This window comes from Selaginella moellendorffii, unplaced genomic scaffold, assembly GCF_000143415.4.
Source record: "Selaginella moellendorffii unplaced genomic scaffold, v1.0 SELMOscaffold_0, whole genome shotgun sequence".
Lineage (NCBI taxonomy): Eukaryota > Viridiplantae > Streptophyta > Lycopodiopsida > Selaginellales > Selaginellaceae > Selaginella > Selaginella moellendorffii.
The window spans coordinates 6,603,121-6,620,377 of NW_003314261.1; the positions used below are offsets into that span (position 1 = coordinate 6,603,121).

Sequence of the window (17,257 nt, forward strand, 5' to 3'; positions counted from 1 at the left end):
TTCGATCCAGTCCGAGTGAAGAGGACCACAATCTCTCTTAAGGGACCAACGGCCTCTCCTGTACGTGGAAGCAACACTCCGGACTTGGTTTTGGCGGTCGAAGAAGCTGTGAGGAGCAGGCAAATCTTCAACGTGACGTACCTGCTAGATCTGGCGAGTGCGAGCGAACCTATGGACCTGCCACGAACAAAGGAAGCGCGCCTCCTCGGATACAGTGTCTGGTTTCCGAGCTCCTCCTCGGCTCCGATTTCGATCTCGGTGCTCTCATCGGCAAAGAACGGCACACCGTTCGTCAAAGTCTGCGTGATGCTCTGGGAGAAGGTGTACGAGTTGTGGAAGGATGCTCACTGGTGTGGTCTTGCTGCATCTCTGAAGTCACGCACCAGACGTCTTACACAGTCACGATCCGCTCCAGGGAAAACGGGGAAAACGGTACGTAAAAGACTGAGCCTGTGCGCCTCTGGTCGACTGATTAGCTCACATCCGTCGGTATCCAGGGAACTGTGTAGGTGGTGATCAGCATTGATCCCGTTCCATGGATGCATCGACGGTGTCTTTGATGGTGTGTTGGCTTTCAGGACAGATAAATCATTCCCTGTTCCCATGAAGCTAAAGGGTACGAAATAGGCCTACCTTGGTGGTAATAAGAAATAGAATAAAACGATGCTGGATCACATCACAAGTTATACAGAAAACACTCGTTACTCATGGCTCCATCTGTAGCAAGATTGTAAGACTGGGAAAATGTCCGATAGAAAAATAAGCTTACTGCCCATATTTATCCTTCATTTTCTCGGCGATGCGATCCGCATTCTTGCTTGCTCTTCGGACGTCTTTCGCGGCCCTGAAATAGCAACACCCCATGAATCAATAGCCAAAGAATACTCAAAGGAACCCATACAAGTCGACACTCAATCTTTGAAGAGCAATAGATCGCCGTTCAAAACTCTCCTGCGGTCCTTCCGAGTTTTTAAGCTGGCGAGCCAGGCTCCCGAAGAAGACCCCCAACACCTTCACAGAACGACAATTTAGTTAGCCAAACTTTTAGCTATACCACATAGTTTGCAAACCTCGGCAACGACCAGGAAGTAAAACGCCCATGAAACACGTCCGATAAACGACTCCACCTACATTCACAATCACCTACAATAAAAAGATACGATAAGCCCAAGCTCGTGAATAACATGTACCTCATTCGCACTAAAGCGTTTAGATCGAAAACTTCTCGCCACTTTCTCTCTCTGCGACAAGCGAGTGAAGCTGAGCCCAAAGTGAAAAGGTGATGCGTACGTTCGAAAATGAGGCCAACGAGTACACGATGGATCCAAGAGCAGCAAAACAATTGAAGACGATATTTATCCAGAAGCAAGGACCGACTGTCCTTCCTATGCCTGAAGCACCAGCCACAATCGTTACCCCTCCAAGAATTATAAGAAGCCTACGCAAATAAAACAAGAAGTTAGATTCCCAGAACAAATAATTACATCACTGCAACTGACCACCCAGGCGAAAAGTTGGGACTCCCTCCTTGTATGACCGGAACCATTATAACAATCAAGCCTCCGCACACCTAGGTAGCTGAAGAAATCAATAAACGAGCCCCCAACAAAAGAAAACAAATCCGTGTACCAGAATGAAAAGATGTAGCAGGTTCAGAGCCCAATCTATCGCCGTAAGCGTCTTCATATCTGAACAGAGAACTTAGTCTCGCAAAGAAAATTTCGAAAGCGTACAGAACCTGATCGGATCCGAAAGGCTGTTTTCATCTCCAAAATTCTCCCCCGAACTTCCCCTGCCATGTCATTAGCTCATACACGACACGCAGTAGTATTAAAAACATCCGACTTGTTGTCCGAGTGAGAAAAAAAAAGTCGGGCCTAAAGCTTCAACAAATACAGCCCAGTTTACAATTAGAAAAGCAGCTACAATTATAGTAAAATATACAAACAGCAAGTCTTAGCTCTGGTGCGCTCCAACTCACGACTGAGATGCAACGTACGTCTGATACGGGGAGCTGCGAGTGCCAGCCCCGTTACCACTCGTGGAACTATTCCCTCCCTGCGCTCTGAAAGAAAGAGGTGGGAAGTCCTCTTCTTTCATTTGGTAAGCCCTCTGGTTTTGCCTGAAGTAGCAAAACGAGTTTCAGTGGCCAGAATAATCGATAAAACGTTTTGGTACCTTTGCTGGTCATTCGGGGAGGACGGCTGTTGTCTATCTTGACCCGCAGCCTGCTGCCCCTTAGAGCTCACACGAACGGCTCCAAGCTCAGAGCCCTGCACCGCCCCAAGCGTCCCAAACTCAAGCGGTTCGTTGGACGGGTATACAACAATCGACGTGTTCCCATTGCCGTTCATATACACCTGAGAATAAGCTTGCAGGGTTGCAGGGGGTTCCAAAAGTACGGTTGCAGGGGGTACGCGGCTCTACGTCCGATTCCGCCGGCGCGCGGGCCTCGAGGCCACCTACACGGAGATTTGCGATGGATTGTTCGTGGGGCGTGGCCATTCCAGCGCGATCACATCCCTCCGGGCAGTCCCGCGGTCGTGGATTGCACCAACGAGCTACCCAGGACGGTGGGATTGGAGCTTCCCTATGTGTGCATCCCGGCCTGGGATACCAGATCGCCATCGCCGGAGGGCATCGAGCTAGCCGTGCGCTGGGCTCTCGTCAAGCGCTCCCAGAACCATCCCATTCTCATCCACTGTGCCAAAGGTAGGCTTCCCCATCACTCTTTTTTCTTTCTTTCTTCTTTTGCCATAGCTAGGCCTAGTTGAAAAACAATGTTTTGATTGTCTTCTTTCAGCATTCTTTCGATTGGCATTTTGTTCCTCTGCATTGATGATCTTTCCCTCTTTCTTCCCCGGATTTTTATCGACGCGCATTGAGCGTGCTTTAGTTTTCATCTTGGCTGGCGGGGTGGGCCTTAGACGATTTGGATGCTTGTCGTTCGTGCACAGGTCATGGGCGTAGTGTGGCTGTTACGTGCGCGCTGCTGGTGGCATTGGGCGTGGTGGGCGACTGGAAGGAAGGCGAGAGCCTGATCAAGAGACATCGCCCACGGATCCGTCTCAATGCAGCGCAAAGGAAATCTCTTCAAGAATGGCGTAAGTCTCAAACAGAGAACCTCTTTACGTCTCTCTCGCTCTATAGATACCGGGGTTGATTTTTATTCTTGTGTTATGTATCAGAGCTTCGGCGGTATTGATATGTTAGCAGATGGTCTTCGTATTTGTTGATACTGAACCTTGAAACCGAGCTAATGTGTTTTCTCCTCGTGAAATATACTTCTCTTAGTACTGATTTTAGACAAGCTTTATTAGATATTTGGGATATTTGTCACTTTGATTCATGAGGTATTTTTCTAAGCTGGTTCATGTGAAATATTTATATACTTTTCTTAGTATTGATTTTAGACAAGCTTTATTAGACATTTGTCTTGCTCACTTTGATCTAGGAGGTATTATTCTAGAGCTGGTTCAACAGCCATTACTTCTGGATGCACCGTGCTCCCCAGCTTTGCAGGAAATGGCCAAACGCATGAAGCTCGAGAGCTCTTTGATGCCATTCCCGAAGAGATGAAACCCCTGTTCTTGGGCAACCCTTTGGCTGATAGAAAGGCTAGGCTCCAGAGGACTTAATTTTCTTAATTTAATCGAAAGCTCCCATGTGTTTCAATGTGGTGCAAACTCTCCTCAGCCGCTAACTCTAGCTAAGGTGGCAAACTTCAGCAACAGCTAGTAGAAAATTCACAGCTGTGAAGACTTCCCGTTTTTCTATATCGAACCTGTCTATGTCTACTGTAACTTACGTCATCTCGCATATAACTGAGGCAGACGTACCATCTTACTACGAGCATTTAAGCGGAGATCATATCATCCTCCCTAAATAGCACTATCTCTCCCAATCTAAGCCCAAGTTACTCCTGTCCACAATGGTTCACATCCCAAATCCAGATTCCCCTGTTCTCAAGCTCCCCCGCTTCTTCTCTCTCAAAGCCGACAATGGTAAGTACCTCATGCTCAAGTCCGATGGCACCCTTGCATTCGAGTCCGACACCACCACCCGATACACCACACACGAGGCGGTCTACAATGCCAATGATTCCAACGCCTCCTTCGTCATTTGCTCCGCCAACAAGCACTTCTGGCGCCGCCACTCCTCCACCTCTGCCGTGGTAGCCGACCTCAAGAACCCGCCCAGCGACACCGATGCCTCAAACCGGTTCAAGCTCCAGCCCGAGGTCGCCCCAGGAAAGGTGGCACTCTCCTCCGTCCAAGACGGTCTCTTCCTCAAGCGCTTCAACACCCAGTACCGCGCGTTGCTCGAGGAGCCCAATGAGATCTTTGCCATGGTAGAAGTGGTGGAGTCGTCCTACTACGTTGTCAACATGCCCGAGTACGTGGGTTTCAAAGGTAGCAATGCCAAATACCTCACGTGCTTGGTCGATTACCCTGTCATACTGGATCCGTTCGCGCTCACAGAAGAATCTGCTGACGTTCGTCTTACCACCCACCAGGTACTGCTGTTTTCGTCTTTCATCTGCTTGCTTCCATTCGCAGCCCCCTTACCAGGTGGAGTATCTCCTGAACGGCAAGATAGCTCTTCGATCCAACCAAGCCGCCTCCTGGACTTCAAACAATTACTGGAGGGCGTCCCAGTGGATTACACCGGACGGTGACACTCCCGACCACCCTGAATGCCAGTTCGATCCAGTCCGAGTGAACAGCACCACAGTTGCTCTCAAGAGTGCCAATGGCCTCTACTGCAAGCGTGGAAGCCCGTCCTTCACCAACGCTCCGGACGCGATCTTTGCTGAGGCATCCGACTACGAGGAAACGTCAAGCCACCTCGTGGTCGAAGAAGCTGTGATGAGCAGGCAAATCTTTAACGTGACTTACCTGCTAGATCTGGCGAGTGCAAGCGAGGAGGAGCCAATCGGTGTCGCCTATGGATCTGCCACGAACAAGGGCAGTGAGCCTGCAGAGATGGAGATCAGCGTGAGCAAGACCACCACAGTGAGCAACACCAGGTCCTTCCACAACTCGTTCACCTTCTCCCAGAGCATCACGCAGACTTTGACGCTCGGTGTGCCGTTCTTTGCCGACGAGAGCACCGAGATCCAGATCGGAGCCGAGCAAGAGTTTGGAAACCAGTGGGACGAGACTTTGTCCGAGGAAGTCGCTTATCAGACGACTTACAAAGTGACGATTCCTCCAGGGAAAACGGTACGTATGAGAATTTGCCTGTGCGCCTTTGCTCGATTGATTAACTGACATCCTCTGCTATCCATCCAGGGAACTGTGCAGGTTGTGATCAGCACTGCGAAACTGGCCGTCCCGTTCCACTACAAGACGAGGGACACGTCGCTCAATGGTGTGGAGCGTGAGCCTGTGGATCGCATCGACGGTGTCTTTGATGGTGTGCTGGCTTACAGGACTGATGCGGAGATATATGACGGTACCAAGACATACCGCATCCCTGTTCCCATGAAACTCAACGTTACGAAATAGAACACTCTACCTTGGTGATAATAAGAACTAAAAGATCCGTACAATCGCGAGTTATAAATAAATCTGTACTAACACTGAAAAATATCCATCCGCATTCATATTTCGCGAACACCGTATAGTAAATCCATACTTGAGAAATGCCAGATTCACCAACTTTTGTATGAATTCTAGGGACCCTCAACTTTGCATCCACCTATGATTTTATCCTTACACTTATTTATAAAAACAAAATATTTGGAGCATTGCCTTGAACGGCGACCTAAAACTAAAACTTTCGAGACCACAATCTCTCTCAAGGGACCAACGGCCTCTCCTGTACGTGGAAGCAACACTCCGGACTTGGTTTTGGCGGTCGAAGAAGCTGTGAGGAGCAGGCAAATCTTCAACGTGACGTACCTGCTAGATCTGGCGAGTGCGAGCGAATCGGAGTCGCCTATGGACCTGCCACGAACAAAGGAAGCGCGCCTCCTCGGATACAGTGTCTGGTTTCCGAGCTCCTCCTCGGCTCCGATTTCGATCTCGGTGCTCTCATCGGCAAAGAACAGCACACCGTTCGTCAAAGTCTGCGTGATGCTCTGGGAGAAGGTGTACGAGTTGTGGAAGGATGCTCACTGGTGTGGTCTTGCTGCATCTCTGAAGTCACGCACCAGACGTCTTACACAGTCACGATTCGCTCCAGGGAAAACGGGGAAAACGGTACGTAAAAGACTGAGCCTGTGCGCCTCTGGTCGACTGATTAGCTCACATCCGTCGGTATCCAGGGAACTGTGTAGGTGGTGATCAGCATTGATCCCGTTCCATGGATCGCATCGACGGTGTCTTTGATGGTGTGTTGGTTTTCAGGACAGATAAATCATTCCCTGTTCCCATGAAGCTAAAGGATACGACATAGACAAAAGGAAGCCTACCTCGGTGGTAATAAGAAATAGAATAAAACGATGCTGGATCACATCACAAGTTATACAGAAAACACTCGTTACTCATGGCTCCATCTGTAGGAAGATTGTAAGGTTGGGAAAATGTCCGATAGAAAAATAAAGCTTACTGCCCATATTTATCCTTCATTTTCTCGGCGATGCGATCCGCATTCTTGCTTGCTCTTCGGACGTCCTTCGCGGCCCTGAAATAGCAACACCCCATGAATCAATTGCCAAAGAATACTCAAATGAACCCATACAAGTCGACACTCAATCTTTGAAGAGCAATAGATCGCCGTTCAAAACTCTCCTGCGGTCCTTCCGATTTTTTAAGCTGGCGAGCCAGGCTCCCGAAGAAGACCCCCAACACCTTCACAGGGCGACAATTTAGTTAGCCGAAGTTTAGCTATACCACATAGTTTGCAAACCTCGGCAACGACCAGGAAGTAAAACGCCCATGAAACACGTCCGATAAACGACTCCACCTACATTCATAATCACCTACAATAAAAAGATACGATAAGCCCAAGCTCGTGAATAACATGTACCTCATTCGCACTAAAGCGCTTAGATCGAAAACTTCTCGCCACTTTCTCTCTCTGCGACAAGCGAGTGAAGCTGAGCCCAAAGTGACAAGGTGAAGCGTACGTTCGAAAACGAGGCCAACGAGTACACGATGGATCCAAGAGCAGCAAAACAATTGAAAACGATATTTATCCAGAAGCAAGGACCGACTGTCCTTCCTATGCCTGAAGCACCAGCCACAATCGTTACCCCTCCAAGAATTATAAGAAGCCTACGCAAGCAAAACAAGAAGTTAGATTCCCAGAACAAATAATTACATGACTGCAACTGACCACCCAGGCGAAAAGTTGGGACTCCCTCCTTGTATGACCGGAACCATTATAACAATCAAGCCTCCGAACACCTAGGTAGCTGAAGAAATCAATAAACGAGCCCCCAACAAAAGAAAACAAATCCGTGTACCAGAATGAAAAGATGTAGCAGGTTCAGAGCCCAATCTATCGCCGTAAGCGTCTTCATATCTGAACAGAGAACTTAGTCTCGCAAAGAAAATTTCGAAAGTGTACAGAACCTGATCGGATCCGAAAGGCTGTTTTCATCTCCAAAATTCTCCCCCGAACTTCCCCTGCCATGTCATTAGCTCATACACGACACGCAGTAGTATTAAAAACATCCGACTCGTTGTCCGAGTGAGAAAAAAAAAGTCGGGCCTAAAGCTTCAACAAATACAGCCCAGTTTACAATTAGAAAAGCAGCTACAATTATAGTAAAATATACAAACAGCAAGTCTTAGCTCTGGTGCGCTCCAACTCACGACTGAGATGCAACGTACGTCTGATACGGGGAGCTGCGAGTGCCAGCCCCGTTACCACTCGTGGAACTATTCCCTCCCTGCGCTCTGAAAGAAAGAGGTGGGAAGTCCTCTTCTTTCATTTGGTAAGCCCTCTGGTTTTGCCTGAAGTAGCAAAACGAGTTTCAGTGGCCAGAATAATCGATAAAACGTTTTGGTACCTTTGCTGGTCATTCGGGGAGGACGGCTGTTGTCTATCTTGACCCGCAGCCTGCTGCCCCTTAGAGCTCACACGAACGGCTCCAAGCTCAGAGCCCTGCACCGCCCCAAGCGTCCCAAACTCAAGCGGTTCGTTGGACGGGTATACAACAATCGACGTGTTCCCATTGCCGTTCATATACACCTGAGAATAAGCTTCCGGTGTCCCCGGCGGATTGCCAGAAGATAATGTTACTGGAGCTGCATGAACTGCGTTCCTGTTAAAGCTGTCATGCCATCCTCCTTTGTCACCTGCTTTCCCATGTCCTATGCGACTATTCTGACCACGGCCCACACTACGCTGATAACGAGGAGGTACATCTCTTTCACACTCCCGTTCTTGATAGCCATCATGTTGGCCTCTGTACTGCCTTTCCCGGTAAGTCTGCCGCTGCAAGACACAACTTAATCAGAACCAAGGTTTGAAAAGTAGTTTATGACAATTACCGTCCCAGGAAGATAGGTTCCGGTGCCCGCGCGAGCGTCTCCATTAAAGCCAACAGGTCCAGGAAAAGATCTTCTAGGAATTCGTGGAGACCCCGGCCCATGCTTCAAGTTGACGTTCGAATGAGGTCTCCCAGGACCTTCCCAAATGTAATGACCTTGTAACTCCTTAGCGAAGGGGAAAAATGCGTGCTGCGGAAGAAACATTGGACCAGTCTGGCAGGCTCGTCCGTAGTCCAAGTTCCGAAGATGATTAGCGAAGTCACTGCTCAAGAGATCAGACTGACAAACTTGAGCACCATGTCCATCTGTCAACCTGTCTGCGTCTGGATCACCAGAACTAACAGGAATTCCAGCAGCACTGAGCCTTTCCCCAACACCGAAGACCATCTGCTGCCCCGCCTGGCCGTCTTCGTGTAGTGCATTTGGTGGCATCTCGTTCAGTGTTTCTCCCTCTCCACCCTCGCGCGGCAACACGTAGTACGAGTTGTAGAGAGGTACATAAGAGAACGGAGAATAGTAAAACGGAGGAACTTGGCCGTCCGCCGGCCTTTGCTTCCGAGACTGCATGTTACTTGAAACGGCCGCATCGTATGTCGAAGAAAGTAAATGCCCAACCGGTATACCAAGAGACGTTGATGGCCGTTGTGGAGAATACACAGGACTAGATGCTTCGGAGCTCGGACTTGGTGGTACTGTGACGTCTGTTGGAGGACTTAAGCCAGAATAGACCTGAGAGCCGCCTTGTAGAGCTATATGCGGATACGAAAAAGTCCCATGGTTTAGCGCTGGCCATGATCCTCCAGGCGGCGGCGGCGGCGGCGGCGGCGGTGGTGGTGGTGGTGCGGGAACAGTATCTGTATAGGCCAGCTTATCTTCCGAAATCGGCCTTCTGTCGTCCGAACACTCCACTTCGCCCGTCTTATCACCTGTCTCCGAAATATAATCATTTTGTTGAGAGCGTACTGCGTAATTATTCAGCTCCTGAATAAGTTCACCAGCTGTTGCATTCTTATCAACCTGCTGGTCGTTCTCCGCCTCTAACACACCCTTCTCCACAACCCTGGGAGATCCTTCACTGGACAGCTTTTCATCCGGCGAAGACATCCTCTCAATGAACTCGGGAGCATCAGGTCGCCTACCGCTCCCATGCCTGTCCCACGTGTTCAAAAAGAACTTATCCACCTCGTCGGCTACATCCTCCAGAGGGCATTCCAAAATACGGGCTAGCTTACGCGCGCCAAAACCAAATGCATTGCGAATCCGGTAGAAATTTCCTGTTTCGTCCAACGACAGACACTGTCAGGAGAGAAACCTTACATTAGCAACAAACCTTTGTTCACGCTGCGGCCAAGATTATTGGTAGTTTTTAAAGGATCTACCACGTTTAGGTACTTCGAACCAAAGACCCGGCTTTGGACAATACTCCCGTTTATGTTCCCGTTGGGCATAACTGCATATGCACGGCTGCAGGAGTCCAAAAAATGCTTAGTAAGTAGCAAAGGTCCTCCATCTTTCCGCGGTGGCTCAGCTGTAACAGCACAAGGTTAAAACCTCGTCCAGACAACAGAAAAGAGAGGTTACCTTGCATATCGGGAAGAGCCGAGAGTGGAATAGGTCCCCATAAACTCAGACAATATTTATCCCAGTCGAAGTTGCTAAAGAATTCCAAGAAACGATACAGTACCTGCATCAGCCACCCTTCAAACTAAACGGGCAATAGAATGGTTATAACTTACCCCCAAGGGACCGCGAAGACTTGCATGGAATACGTGAAATATATAGAGCACGAGTGTCTCTAATGCGTATGTGGATATCAAACCATGATGTGCTCCGAGAATGCGGCTTTCGTAATAACACCAAGCCTTCACAAGTATAATGCTGCGTTTAAACAAATGGTCTCGGCCTATCAACCGATCGACCTGATAAGTTACGAAGGATTAGAAAACGAGCAACATGTTTAGAACTAATACCTCCTCCAGAAAACATAGTGTGCATAAACCACCCAACTGATTAAAAGAAATGTCGACAACAATGTTCTCCACCAGACACTTGATGATCTTCACCTGCAAAGCCAGGTAGCAAGCTATCATCTATTCGTCACGCTACAGAAAGGAAGAGAAACGAAAACTACCTCGGCCTGGATGTACTGAACCTCTTTCACCCGAAATTCAGCATCCTTACTGCGTTCCTCCGCTTCAAGCACAGCGCGGACGTCATTCGCCCATGATTCCTGTAAGTGCTGATGCCCACTGAAAGCAGTCAAGTCGATATCCCCATCCGGAAGGTATGTTCTCAATGGCACCGAGCCGAATGTAAACACCTACACAGTGACCCACACACTGAGCTAGAAACTTGGTGTCCACGTACCGCAAACAAACAAGAAAAAAAAGGAAAACAAAGAGAATTCTCACCTCACAGTCGAAGCACTTGCGAATGAGACGCTCCACGTAGTCCGCGACGGCCCGCCGCCGATCCTCGGAGAATTTGGTGGGCTGAATGCGTGTGATGAGCTCGCCAGTCCTGTTCTCTGCCTGGACCCAGCGCTCATCGTCCAGAGACGAGAATAGAGCCGCGAAGGAGGATGATCCGTCAGGCAAAAGGCCGCTTGGCTGTAGCCAGCCTTCAGGATCGCCCATGCAAGCCCCAATGCAGTAAGGCTCACAAAGATTTCATGAACTGCAGCGCCTAGATATCCCACTACCGATGATTCCAATACCTCCTGCGCGAAATGTAGCGCCAGTTCTGGAAGCACCGACGCCCATCCGCTCGCCGGCGCCGACGATCGATCGATCCCCTGAAATTTCACGATCCTCCGGCGCCGACAGCCGCTGCTATCTTCGCCGCGCACGGAAATCTCCCCTCAAGAGGATCACATTTACAGCCGCCACACCGCCCCACCGGCCTCCCTCTTCCCAGCAAACCCTAGAAACCCTAGCTATGGCGTGCTAGGTGCAAGGAGCTAGTAGAATTACGTTTTGACTTTTACTTAACCAGATTGGCAGCATTGTGGTTATTTACGTCTCTCTGGGCGGTCCCCGGTTCGAATTTACGGTGGCGTTCTTACTGGCGACCAAGATTATCACATTCCAAACGTTGATGTAACGCGGGATCTCGACCGTCGCGCGCCGCGTGGCGTGGAGCGAGCGCGGCCGTGGATGGCAGCACACCGACGGTCGCGATGCGCTCTCACTTGCGCATGGCAACTGCCGTTGGCAACTGCTCTTTTCTCGTTTTGTCTTCTGGTTTGCTTTGTTTGGCCACACTTCGCCTCTCAGGTTTCTCGCTTGCGCCCTCCGCGACAAAAAAGAGGGGGAAAAAAAAGAACAAGAGATTTGCCTAGGGCTTCCTCCAGCTCTCTTCTCGATTCTTTCGATCGATCCATTCTTTTGATCTTCTCGATCTTCATCTTCCTCGCGGGAGCTCAATCCACCGCCTCACCATAATCCAGGCGCGCGGCTCCGTGAAATCTCGAAGGCGCGCAGGTTTGTGACAATCTCGCTGTTCTTGTGTGGATCCTACATTCTTTCCTCGTGTTCTTCCCCTCCCTTCTTTGTCCTTTTCTTCTTCCTCTCGACCGGACACCAGGTAGGGCTTGGATCAAGTTGACCTAATCTTCGTCTTTCTTGTGCGCCTGGCAGGGAGAGCACGACGATTTGATGGCTTCTCCAGCTGGAATCTCCAAGCTCCTGCTCGTGGCTTGCCTCTTGGGGATGATCTTGTCCGCGGCGATCGCCCCGGTTGAATCGCATCGGCCTCTCTTGGATGGGGCGGGCGGCAGCTCCTTCTTTGCCCAGGAGATCGACGATCTCTCCCTGGAGCAGCAGGAGAAGGTCATGGATAATCTGGCGCGCAGCATGGATTCCGCCAATCGGCGCCTCTTGCAGCAGGATCCTTACAGCGGATGATCGATTGCGAGGATCAAATGGCCTCGCAGTAGCTCCTCCACACCCAAAGATTTTTAGATGATTCTTCTTTCTTCTTCTTCTTCTTCTCATAGAACCTACATTCTCTCACTTTTGGTTGTTTGATCCACTCCAATAAAGGGCTTCTTTCGTTTCACGCTGTTCTTCGTCTCCATCGATCACAGAGAAATTTTGGGAAGCTCCCGCTCCCATCCATCGATTGATCGATCGGCCATTCCTTTTCAGTTAGAGAAAACATTCCTGGATTTTCTGTCCGTTATGGAAGTTTATATTCCTTTATAGGTACTAGGATTGGCGGGCTAGGGTAATTTGAGGGCGCGAGGCGCGATCGCCATGGTTCATGGAGGAGACGATGCGGCATCGCTGTGCAGCAGCTCCACCAGATCATCCGGTAAGCGGCGATCCGATCTTGATCCTCTCTAGAGTCCAGCATTGTTCTCTAGCAGCTCGGAGGTCTCGCTTCCTGATAATCCAGCCGTGTTGGATGGATTTCTTGCTTTTCCTCCAGAGATCTCGCCTTGATTGCTGGCACTGGCGATTTCATCGCAGTCCAGATGGAAGGGGAGTGTGTCTCTGTCGTAAACGTGTGGTTTCGTGTGACAGGAACGAGGTGCTCGTTTGGGCCGCTACAGTCCATGGCTGCTCGTGACGAGCTACGACGCCGGCGGAGGGAAGAACTTCGAGCGAGATATGAGAACACTAAAAGGCAAAAGGAAGTACGTCAGCATTGCGTTTGTTTTTCCTCATCTTCCAAAGAGTTTGCTTTCTTTTCAGATGGAGCTGAAAGCGAGGGTGCAGAGAGAAGCGGAGCTGGAGAAGCTACAGAGGAAAGCTTATGTGGAGCAAAAGAAGCTGGCCGAGAAACAAAGGCTCGAGGTTGGTCAATTGTTTTTGGCAAGCTCGGATCTGATGATCGATGGGTTTTCTTTATTGGTAGAAAGAGGAAGAGAAGAAGAAACAGCGTGAGCTGTGGTGCCAGCAGTTCGAGCTTGCAGCATTGCATTGCTCGCGGAAGAAACTTGTGTACTACGGAATGCTGCCATGGAAGAGACTGATTTGGAACGAGAGGTATGCGAGAAAACTAAGTGGGATGATTGCAACTACAAGTTCTATAGGTTGGCGTTACATGAGAAGGTCGCTGTCTGTACAGAACGAAGATGGACAAGGCGTGGACGCACTGTTCATTGGTTCTAGAGCGGAAGATTTTTGCTGCCTGGTGGAGCTGTGTCTCGGATAGGATGAACGAGGCTGCAGAGACAATCGGAAAGTTTCGGGGGAGATGGTGCCAAGTTCTGTGCCTACGCTTGTGGCTCAAGACGCTGAAAATGACAAAGTTCTACTGCTCCCACCTGGTGAAAAGATGTCTTTATAGCTTCAAAGAGGTACTGCTAGTCCTGAACACGCGTCCAAAGCTAACGCTATTGCAACAGGCTGTTGAAACTAGAGGTTTCTACGAGGAAACAAGCGCCATTTGTAACCATATTCGCCTGTGCAAATGGATTTGGAACAAGTGGAAAGTGGCATCAAAGACTTCCAAGGATGAGCTCTTTCTAAAAGAGCAAATCGCAATCGGCCGCGCAAAGAGGTACGCGGATTCCAACAAGTACAGCTCAAACTTAGACATCTCTTTTGGTTGGTGGTATCAGAGCTCGCTGCATGCGCTGCATGAACGCTTGGAAGTATGCCATTTCAGACGAGCTGTCTGAGAAGAAGAAACAGGAAAGCCGAGCGGCAACTTGGGCCAAGATCAACACCTGGCTGGAAGAATATCACAGGGTATGGTTAAATCTACAAAAGCTTGTGATCACGCTAATTCCCGGCAAACCCTGGCAGGAGAGAATCGCAAAGCTCGAAGAGGAAACAACACCACCAGAAAGAGGTTCTCTGGAGCAAACGATAGGATCTTCGTGAAGTCTAGGACAGGTGGCGGCCTATCACGTGGCCAATGAGCGTTTGTTCCTAAAATTAGCGACGCCATCGCCGCCGTCTATCGGGTCTCGAGGCGCATGGAGGAAGGATGGTGTTTAACGGGAGGCATGGAGGAAACGCACAGGGGCAGGGAAAAGAAGGAAGAAAACGAGCTGCGCACTTGCTCGGGGGGTGGGAGCTTCATTACTATCGTCGTCGCGGTGCTCTAGCGACGAGCAACGATTGCTGGGAAAGAAAAATGCTGGGCGGAGTTGGGAAGCACGACAAGTGATGCGGGAATGTAGGCAGGGAGATTTGGTTTTTCGGGGGATGGCGTCTTCGATTCTTCCAGGTTCGGTTGCTCGAGAGCCTGACAGCGGTTGCTTCCCCGAAAGGGTCGGCGACAGCGCGTCCGGATCGTCGTGCGTGCTCCATGATGAAGAGGTGGCCGAGAGCTCGGGTTTTCGCCAGGCACGCATCGATAAAGGGGCCGAGGAGGACTCTGGCGAGTGCTCGGGCTCGGGGACTGGCCGTTTTGAGGTTCCCGACGTTGACAACGGATGGGAGGTGGCTTTTGATTCGGACGAGGACGATGGTGGCAAGCATCCGGACATGGATAGGCAGCCTTTGTTGTTCGAGAACGGTAGCAGTAGCAACGAAAGCCAGGGGGTCGATGAACAGGACGAGGGGCTGACAATGCCGCCGTTAGTCGAGAAGTCTGCCTGTTTTGAGACTGCTCCAGTCCCGGCACCGGCCCCGCATCGAAGAAGAGAAGTGTACAAGATGCCAACGCACAAGGAGCAGCCGGAGAGCCATCTCCTGCTATGGCCAGTTGGTTTTTTGATCAACGCGATCGGCTTCCAGTTCAAGATGATCGGCTACACCATGTCAATTGCGATGCTACTGTTTAGCATCTGCTTCTCGATGGTGACGGAACCAATCCATAGGACTGTGGAGGCCAAGAACAAGGTGACGGGGAAGATCAGCGATGGCATCTCCGTTATAACTCAGCTCCAGATTATGCTCTGGGAGGCTGCTGCAGACATTGGTCCAAAGGTGAGCAGGATGGTGAAGAGGATGGGATATGGTGTTTTGTCAGCGGCATACGTGTTTATGCTCTTGAACCTCCTCTTGGTTCCTGCCATTCTCATGGACGTGGTGCTGATGTCCCGGCTCGTGGAAGAACCAGTCCAGCTGCGGGAAAGCATAAACTTCGACTACACCGAGGCTCGTCCGAGTGCACGAGTTCCTCTCTTCCCTCAGGTTGTAACGGATAAGAGCGTCAGCAGCTTGAAAGCCTGGGCAATCCCGAAGACGCACAGCTTCCACATCACGGCAACCTTGCAGCTACCCGAATCCGACCACAACATGCGCCTCGGGATGTTCCAGGTACGTATGGAAGTTCCTTTTCTTTCTTGCTTTCTGGTTTTTGTTTGCTTTGGACGTGGTTTGCTCACAGGCTTTGTGAAATGAAACAGGTGACGGCTGAGATCCTGGCAGTGAACGGCGTGGTGCTGTCTCGGTTCACGCATCCCTGCATGCTCCGCTACCGAAGTCGTCCGATCCGGTACGCAAAGACAGCGATGCTGGCGGTGCCACTTATCCTAGGACTGGAGGTGGAGTCGCAGACTCTCGTCCTAAAGCTGGTGGAAGCGTACGAAGAGCGATCGAGCAGCAGCTACCCGGGCAGTGCCAAGATATTGCTGGAACCGAGGGCCGGATTCGGTCCTGGAGCCGGGCTGCCGGAGATCTACAACGCGGAGGTGCTCGTCCAGTCGCAGCTTCCGTGGCTCAAGTCGGTCCTGTACAAGTGGAAGTGGACGTGCTACGTGTGGGGGGCGGTGCTCATCTTCGTGCTGGAGGTGGCAGCCATGGTGTGCTGCTGCCGGAACGTCTTGCTGGTATCACCGTCGGGAGCTTCTCCAGAGAAATCACCAGCGGAAGAACAGGCGGTGAGGCGGCCAGCGAGGAGGAAGAGGGTGTCTTTCAAGGACGATTTGCCGCGGGCAAGGGCCGCCGCCGCTGGAATCGGGACCCGGCCCAGCGACATTGATAAGTTTGTGGAGAAGGAGCTCGAGGCCTTGTCCGGGACCAAAGAGAAGCTTTCGTCCGTGCAGGAGGGAGGAGGGGCCTCGAGTCAGTAGTAAGTAAGTTTGCTTCTCAATAAACATTTCTTGGCTTTGCTGCAAGAGTTATCCGAGAGCTATCGCTTCAAACAAGTATACGTGGATCAGGATCTCACGACTTCTTTCAAAAAAAAAAAGTGAAAGTGATGCTTTCAGCTTGTTTACGAGTGGTGTGATTCGTTCCTTCTCAAATTTTCTTTCTGCATGCGTTGGTGTCTGGTGAAACTTTCTACCTGAAAAAACCATGAAATCAAACTTCAAAATGAGTTTACCTGGTCAAAAACCTGGGCATCTCCTGGACACTGGGACAACCCATGCAGATCTTTCTCAATGATTTTCACAACAAAGCCTGTCATAACTTATCGGTTGCCATGGTTGGTCAGGTGGTGCTTAGAAGAACTCTCGCAAATGGTGCAAAGGACGTTAACTGCACTGCAAAACTCTTCAAAGGACGTCTCTGCCCGGTCACAAAACAAATGTGAAGCACAAAACAAAGAGAAGAATACAAAGAATAACATACCTGAAGCTCATCGAGTCTCTTAAAACAAGCTGCATAGAATCTTCACCTCTTCAGCAATTTCCTCTGGAGGAACAGTCGCCCAGGAAAATTGACTACCACCAACCATGGCCAAGAACTGATCCATTGTAGGATCCACCCCGGTACGTCCTTGGACTGCTTCTTCTACCAAGCCGTTTATGTATACCAGACATAGCAGTTCCAGCCCTGTTCAATGTCATCCATGTCGTAAATCACTGGTCGAACTCAGGACCATGATCTCGCACTCTTAGATTGGTAAGCAGTATTGTGTTCCATCCTAAAAAACATTGAATTGAAGCTCAAGCACCTGTAGAG

General features: G+C 50.2%; 5 protein-coding genes and 1 long non-coding RNA gene across 8 annotated transcripts; 4 read left to right on the forward strand and 2 right to left on the reverse strand.

Moving 5' to 3' along the window:
• Positions 1-634: 634 nt before the first annotated feature.
• On the reverse strand, positions 635-1,848 carry LOC9643117. Of its 2 annotated transcripts, XM_024688046.1 has the most exons (7): positions 1,739-1,848; positions 1,630-1,688; positions 1,500-1,570; positions 1,291-1,438; positions 1,191-1,241; positions 1,071-1,143; positions 635-1,011 (listed from the first exon to the last, which is right to left on the reverse strand). In XM_024688046.1, the coding sequence occupies exons 1-7, from the start codon at positions 1,797-1,799 to the stop codon at positions 971-973; spliced, it is 504 nt and encodes a 167-aa protein (XP_024543814.1). In that variant the 5' UTR covers positions 1,800-1,848; the 3' UTR covers positions 635-970. The 2 variants fall into 2 exon arrangements, with proteins under 2 accessions (XP_024543814.1, XP_024543867.1); XM_024688099.1 differs by lacking the exon at positions 635-1,011 and having other exon boundaries at positions 1,077-1,127; positions 1,191-1,438.
• A 55-nt stretch (positions 1,849-1,903) lies between these two features.
• LOC9633031 lies at positions 1,904-11,380 on the reverse strand. 2 transcript variants are annotated; one of them, XM_024687772.1, is made up of 10 exons: positions 10,859-11,380; positions 10,579-10,767; positions 10,418-10,510; positions 10,184-10,366; positions 10,029-10,131; positions 9,778-9,975; positions 8,448-9,721; positions 8,146-8,391; positions 2,179-2,360; positions 1,904-2,122 (listed from the first exon to the last, which is right to left on the reverse strand). In XM_024687772.1, exons 1-10 carry the CDS (start codon positions 11,081-11,083, stop codon positions 1,978-1,980), a joined length of 2,838 nt encoding a protein of 945 aa, XP_024543540.1. In that variant the 5' UTR covers positions 11,084-11,380; the 3' UTR covers positions 1,904-1,977. The 2 variants fall into 2 exon arrangements, with proteins under 2 accessions (XP_024543540.1, XP_024543502.1); XM_024687734.1 differs by lacking the exons at positions 1,904-2,122; positions 2,179-2,360 and adding an exon at positions 7,645-7,907 and having other exon boundaries at positions 7,964-8,391.
• LOC112351021 lies at positions 2,416-3,307 on the forward strand. Its single transcript, XR_002993971.1, has 3 exons — positions 2,416-2,712; positions 2,958-3,104; positions 3,189-3,307. It is a non-coding gene; the product is annotated as an uncharacterized LOC112351021 (long non-coding RNA).
• On the forward strand, positions 3,890-5,619 carry LOC9643118. Its single transcript, XM_024687913.1, has 3 exons — positions 3,890-4,516; positions 4,572-5,225; positions 5,295-5,619. Exons 1-3 carry the CDS (start codon positions 3,932-3,934, stop codon positions 5,508-5,510), a joined length of 1,455 nt encoding a protein of 484 aa, XP_024543681.1. The 5' UTR covers positions 3,890-3,931; the 3' UTR covers positions 5,511-5,619.
• A 1,300-nt stretch (positions 11,381-12,680) lies between the features above and the next one.
• LOC112344284 (coiled-coil domain-containing protein 191-like) lies at positions 12,681-14,313 on the forward strand. Its single transcript, XM_024668697.1, has 8 exons — positions 12,681-12,761; positions 12,974-13,086; positions 13,145-13,246; positions 13,308-13,438; positions 13,521-13,752; positions 13,801-13,955; positions 14,017-14,146; positions 14,204-14,313. The coding sequence occupies exons 1-8, from the start codon at positions 12,704-12,706 to the stop codon at positions 14,279-14,281; spliced, it is 999 nt and encodes a 332-aa protein (XP_024524465.1). The 5' UTR covers positions 12,681-12,703; the 3' UTR covers positions 14,282-14,313.
• LOC9643119 (seipin-2) lies at positions 14,302-16,469 on the forward strand. Its single transcript, XM_024668683.1, has 2 exons — positions 14,302-15,667; positions 15,757-16,469. Exons 1-2 carry the CDS (start codon positions 14,570-14,572, stop codon positions 16,420-16,422), a joined length of 1,764 nt encoding a protein of 587 aa, XP_024524451.1. The 5' UTR covers positions 14,302-14,569; the 3' UTR covers positions 16,423-16,469.
• The last annotated feature ends 788 nt before the right edge of the window (positions 16,470-17,257 follow it).

Excerpts from the sequence above, each read along its gene's own strand:
- LOC9643117 (XM_024688046.1), bottom strand. The coding sequence starts at position 1,799 with ATGGCAGGGGAAGTTCGGGGGAGAATTTTGGAGATGAAAACAGCCTTT. Across the intron at positions 1,144-1,190 it reads AACGCTTTAGTGCGAATGAG|GTGATTGTGAATGTAGGTGG; the intron begins GTACATGTTATT and ends TTTTTATTGTAG. Across the intron at positions 1,012-1,070 it reads ACTTCCTGGTCGTTGCCGAG|GTGTTGGGGGTCTTCTTCGG; the intron begins GTTTGCAAACTA and ends CGTTCTGTGAAG.
- LOC9643118 (XM_024687913.1), top strand. The coding sequence starts at position 3,932 with ATGGTTCACATCCCAAATCCAGATTCCCCTGTTCTCAAGCTCCCCCGC. Across the intron at positions 4,517-4,571 it reads TTCGTCTTACCACCCACCAG|GTGGAGTATCTCCTGAACGG; the intron begins GTACTGCTGTTT and ends CCCCCTTACCAG. Across the intron at positions 5,226-5,294 it reads CGATTCCTCCAGGGAAAACG|GGAACTGTGCAGGTTGTGAT; the intron begins GTACGTATGAGA and ends CTATCCATCCAG.
- LOC9633031 (XM_024687772.1), bottom strand. The coding sequence starts at position 11,083 with ATGGGCGATCCTGAAGGCTGGCTACAGCCAAGCGGCCTTTTGCCTGAC. Across the intron at positions 10,511-10,578 it reads TTCAGTACATCCAGGCCGAG|GTGAAGATCATCAAGTGTCT; the intron begins GTAGTTTTCGTT and ends CTGGCTTTGCAG. Across the intron at positions 2,361-8,145 it reads CACCGGAAGCTTATTCTCAG|GTGTATATGAACGGCAATGG; the intron begins GTGTATATGAAC and ends GCTTATTCTCAG.
- LOC112344284 (XM_024668697.1), top strand. The coding sequence starts at position 12,704 with ATGGTTCATGGAGGAGACGATGCGGCATCGCTGTGCAGCAGCTCCACC. Across the intron at positions 13,753-13,800 it reads GTCTTTATAGCTTCAAAGAG|GCTGTTGAAACTAGAGGTTT; the intron begins GTACTGCTAGTC and ends CTATTGCAACAG. Across the intron at positions 14,147-14,203 it reads GGCTGGAAGAATATCACAGG|GAGAGAATCGCAAAGCTCGA; the intron begins GTATGGTTAAAT and ends AAACCCTGGCAG.
- LOC9643119 (XM_024668683.1), top strand. The coding sequence starts at position 14,570 with ATGCGGGAATGTAGGCAGGGAGATTTGGTTTTTCGGGGGATGGCGTCT. Across the intron at positions 15,668-15,756 it reads TGCGCCTCGGGATGTTCCAG|GTGACGGCTGAGATCCTGGC; the intron begins GTACGTATGGAA and ends GAAATGAAACAG.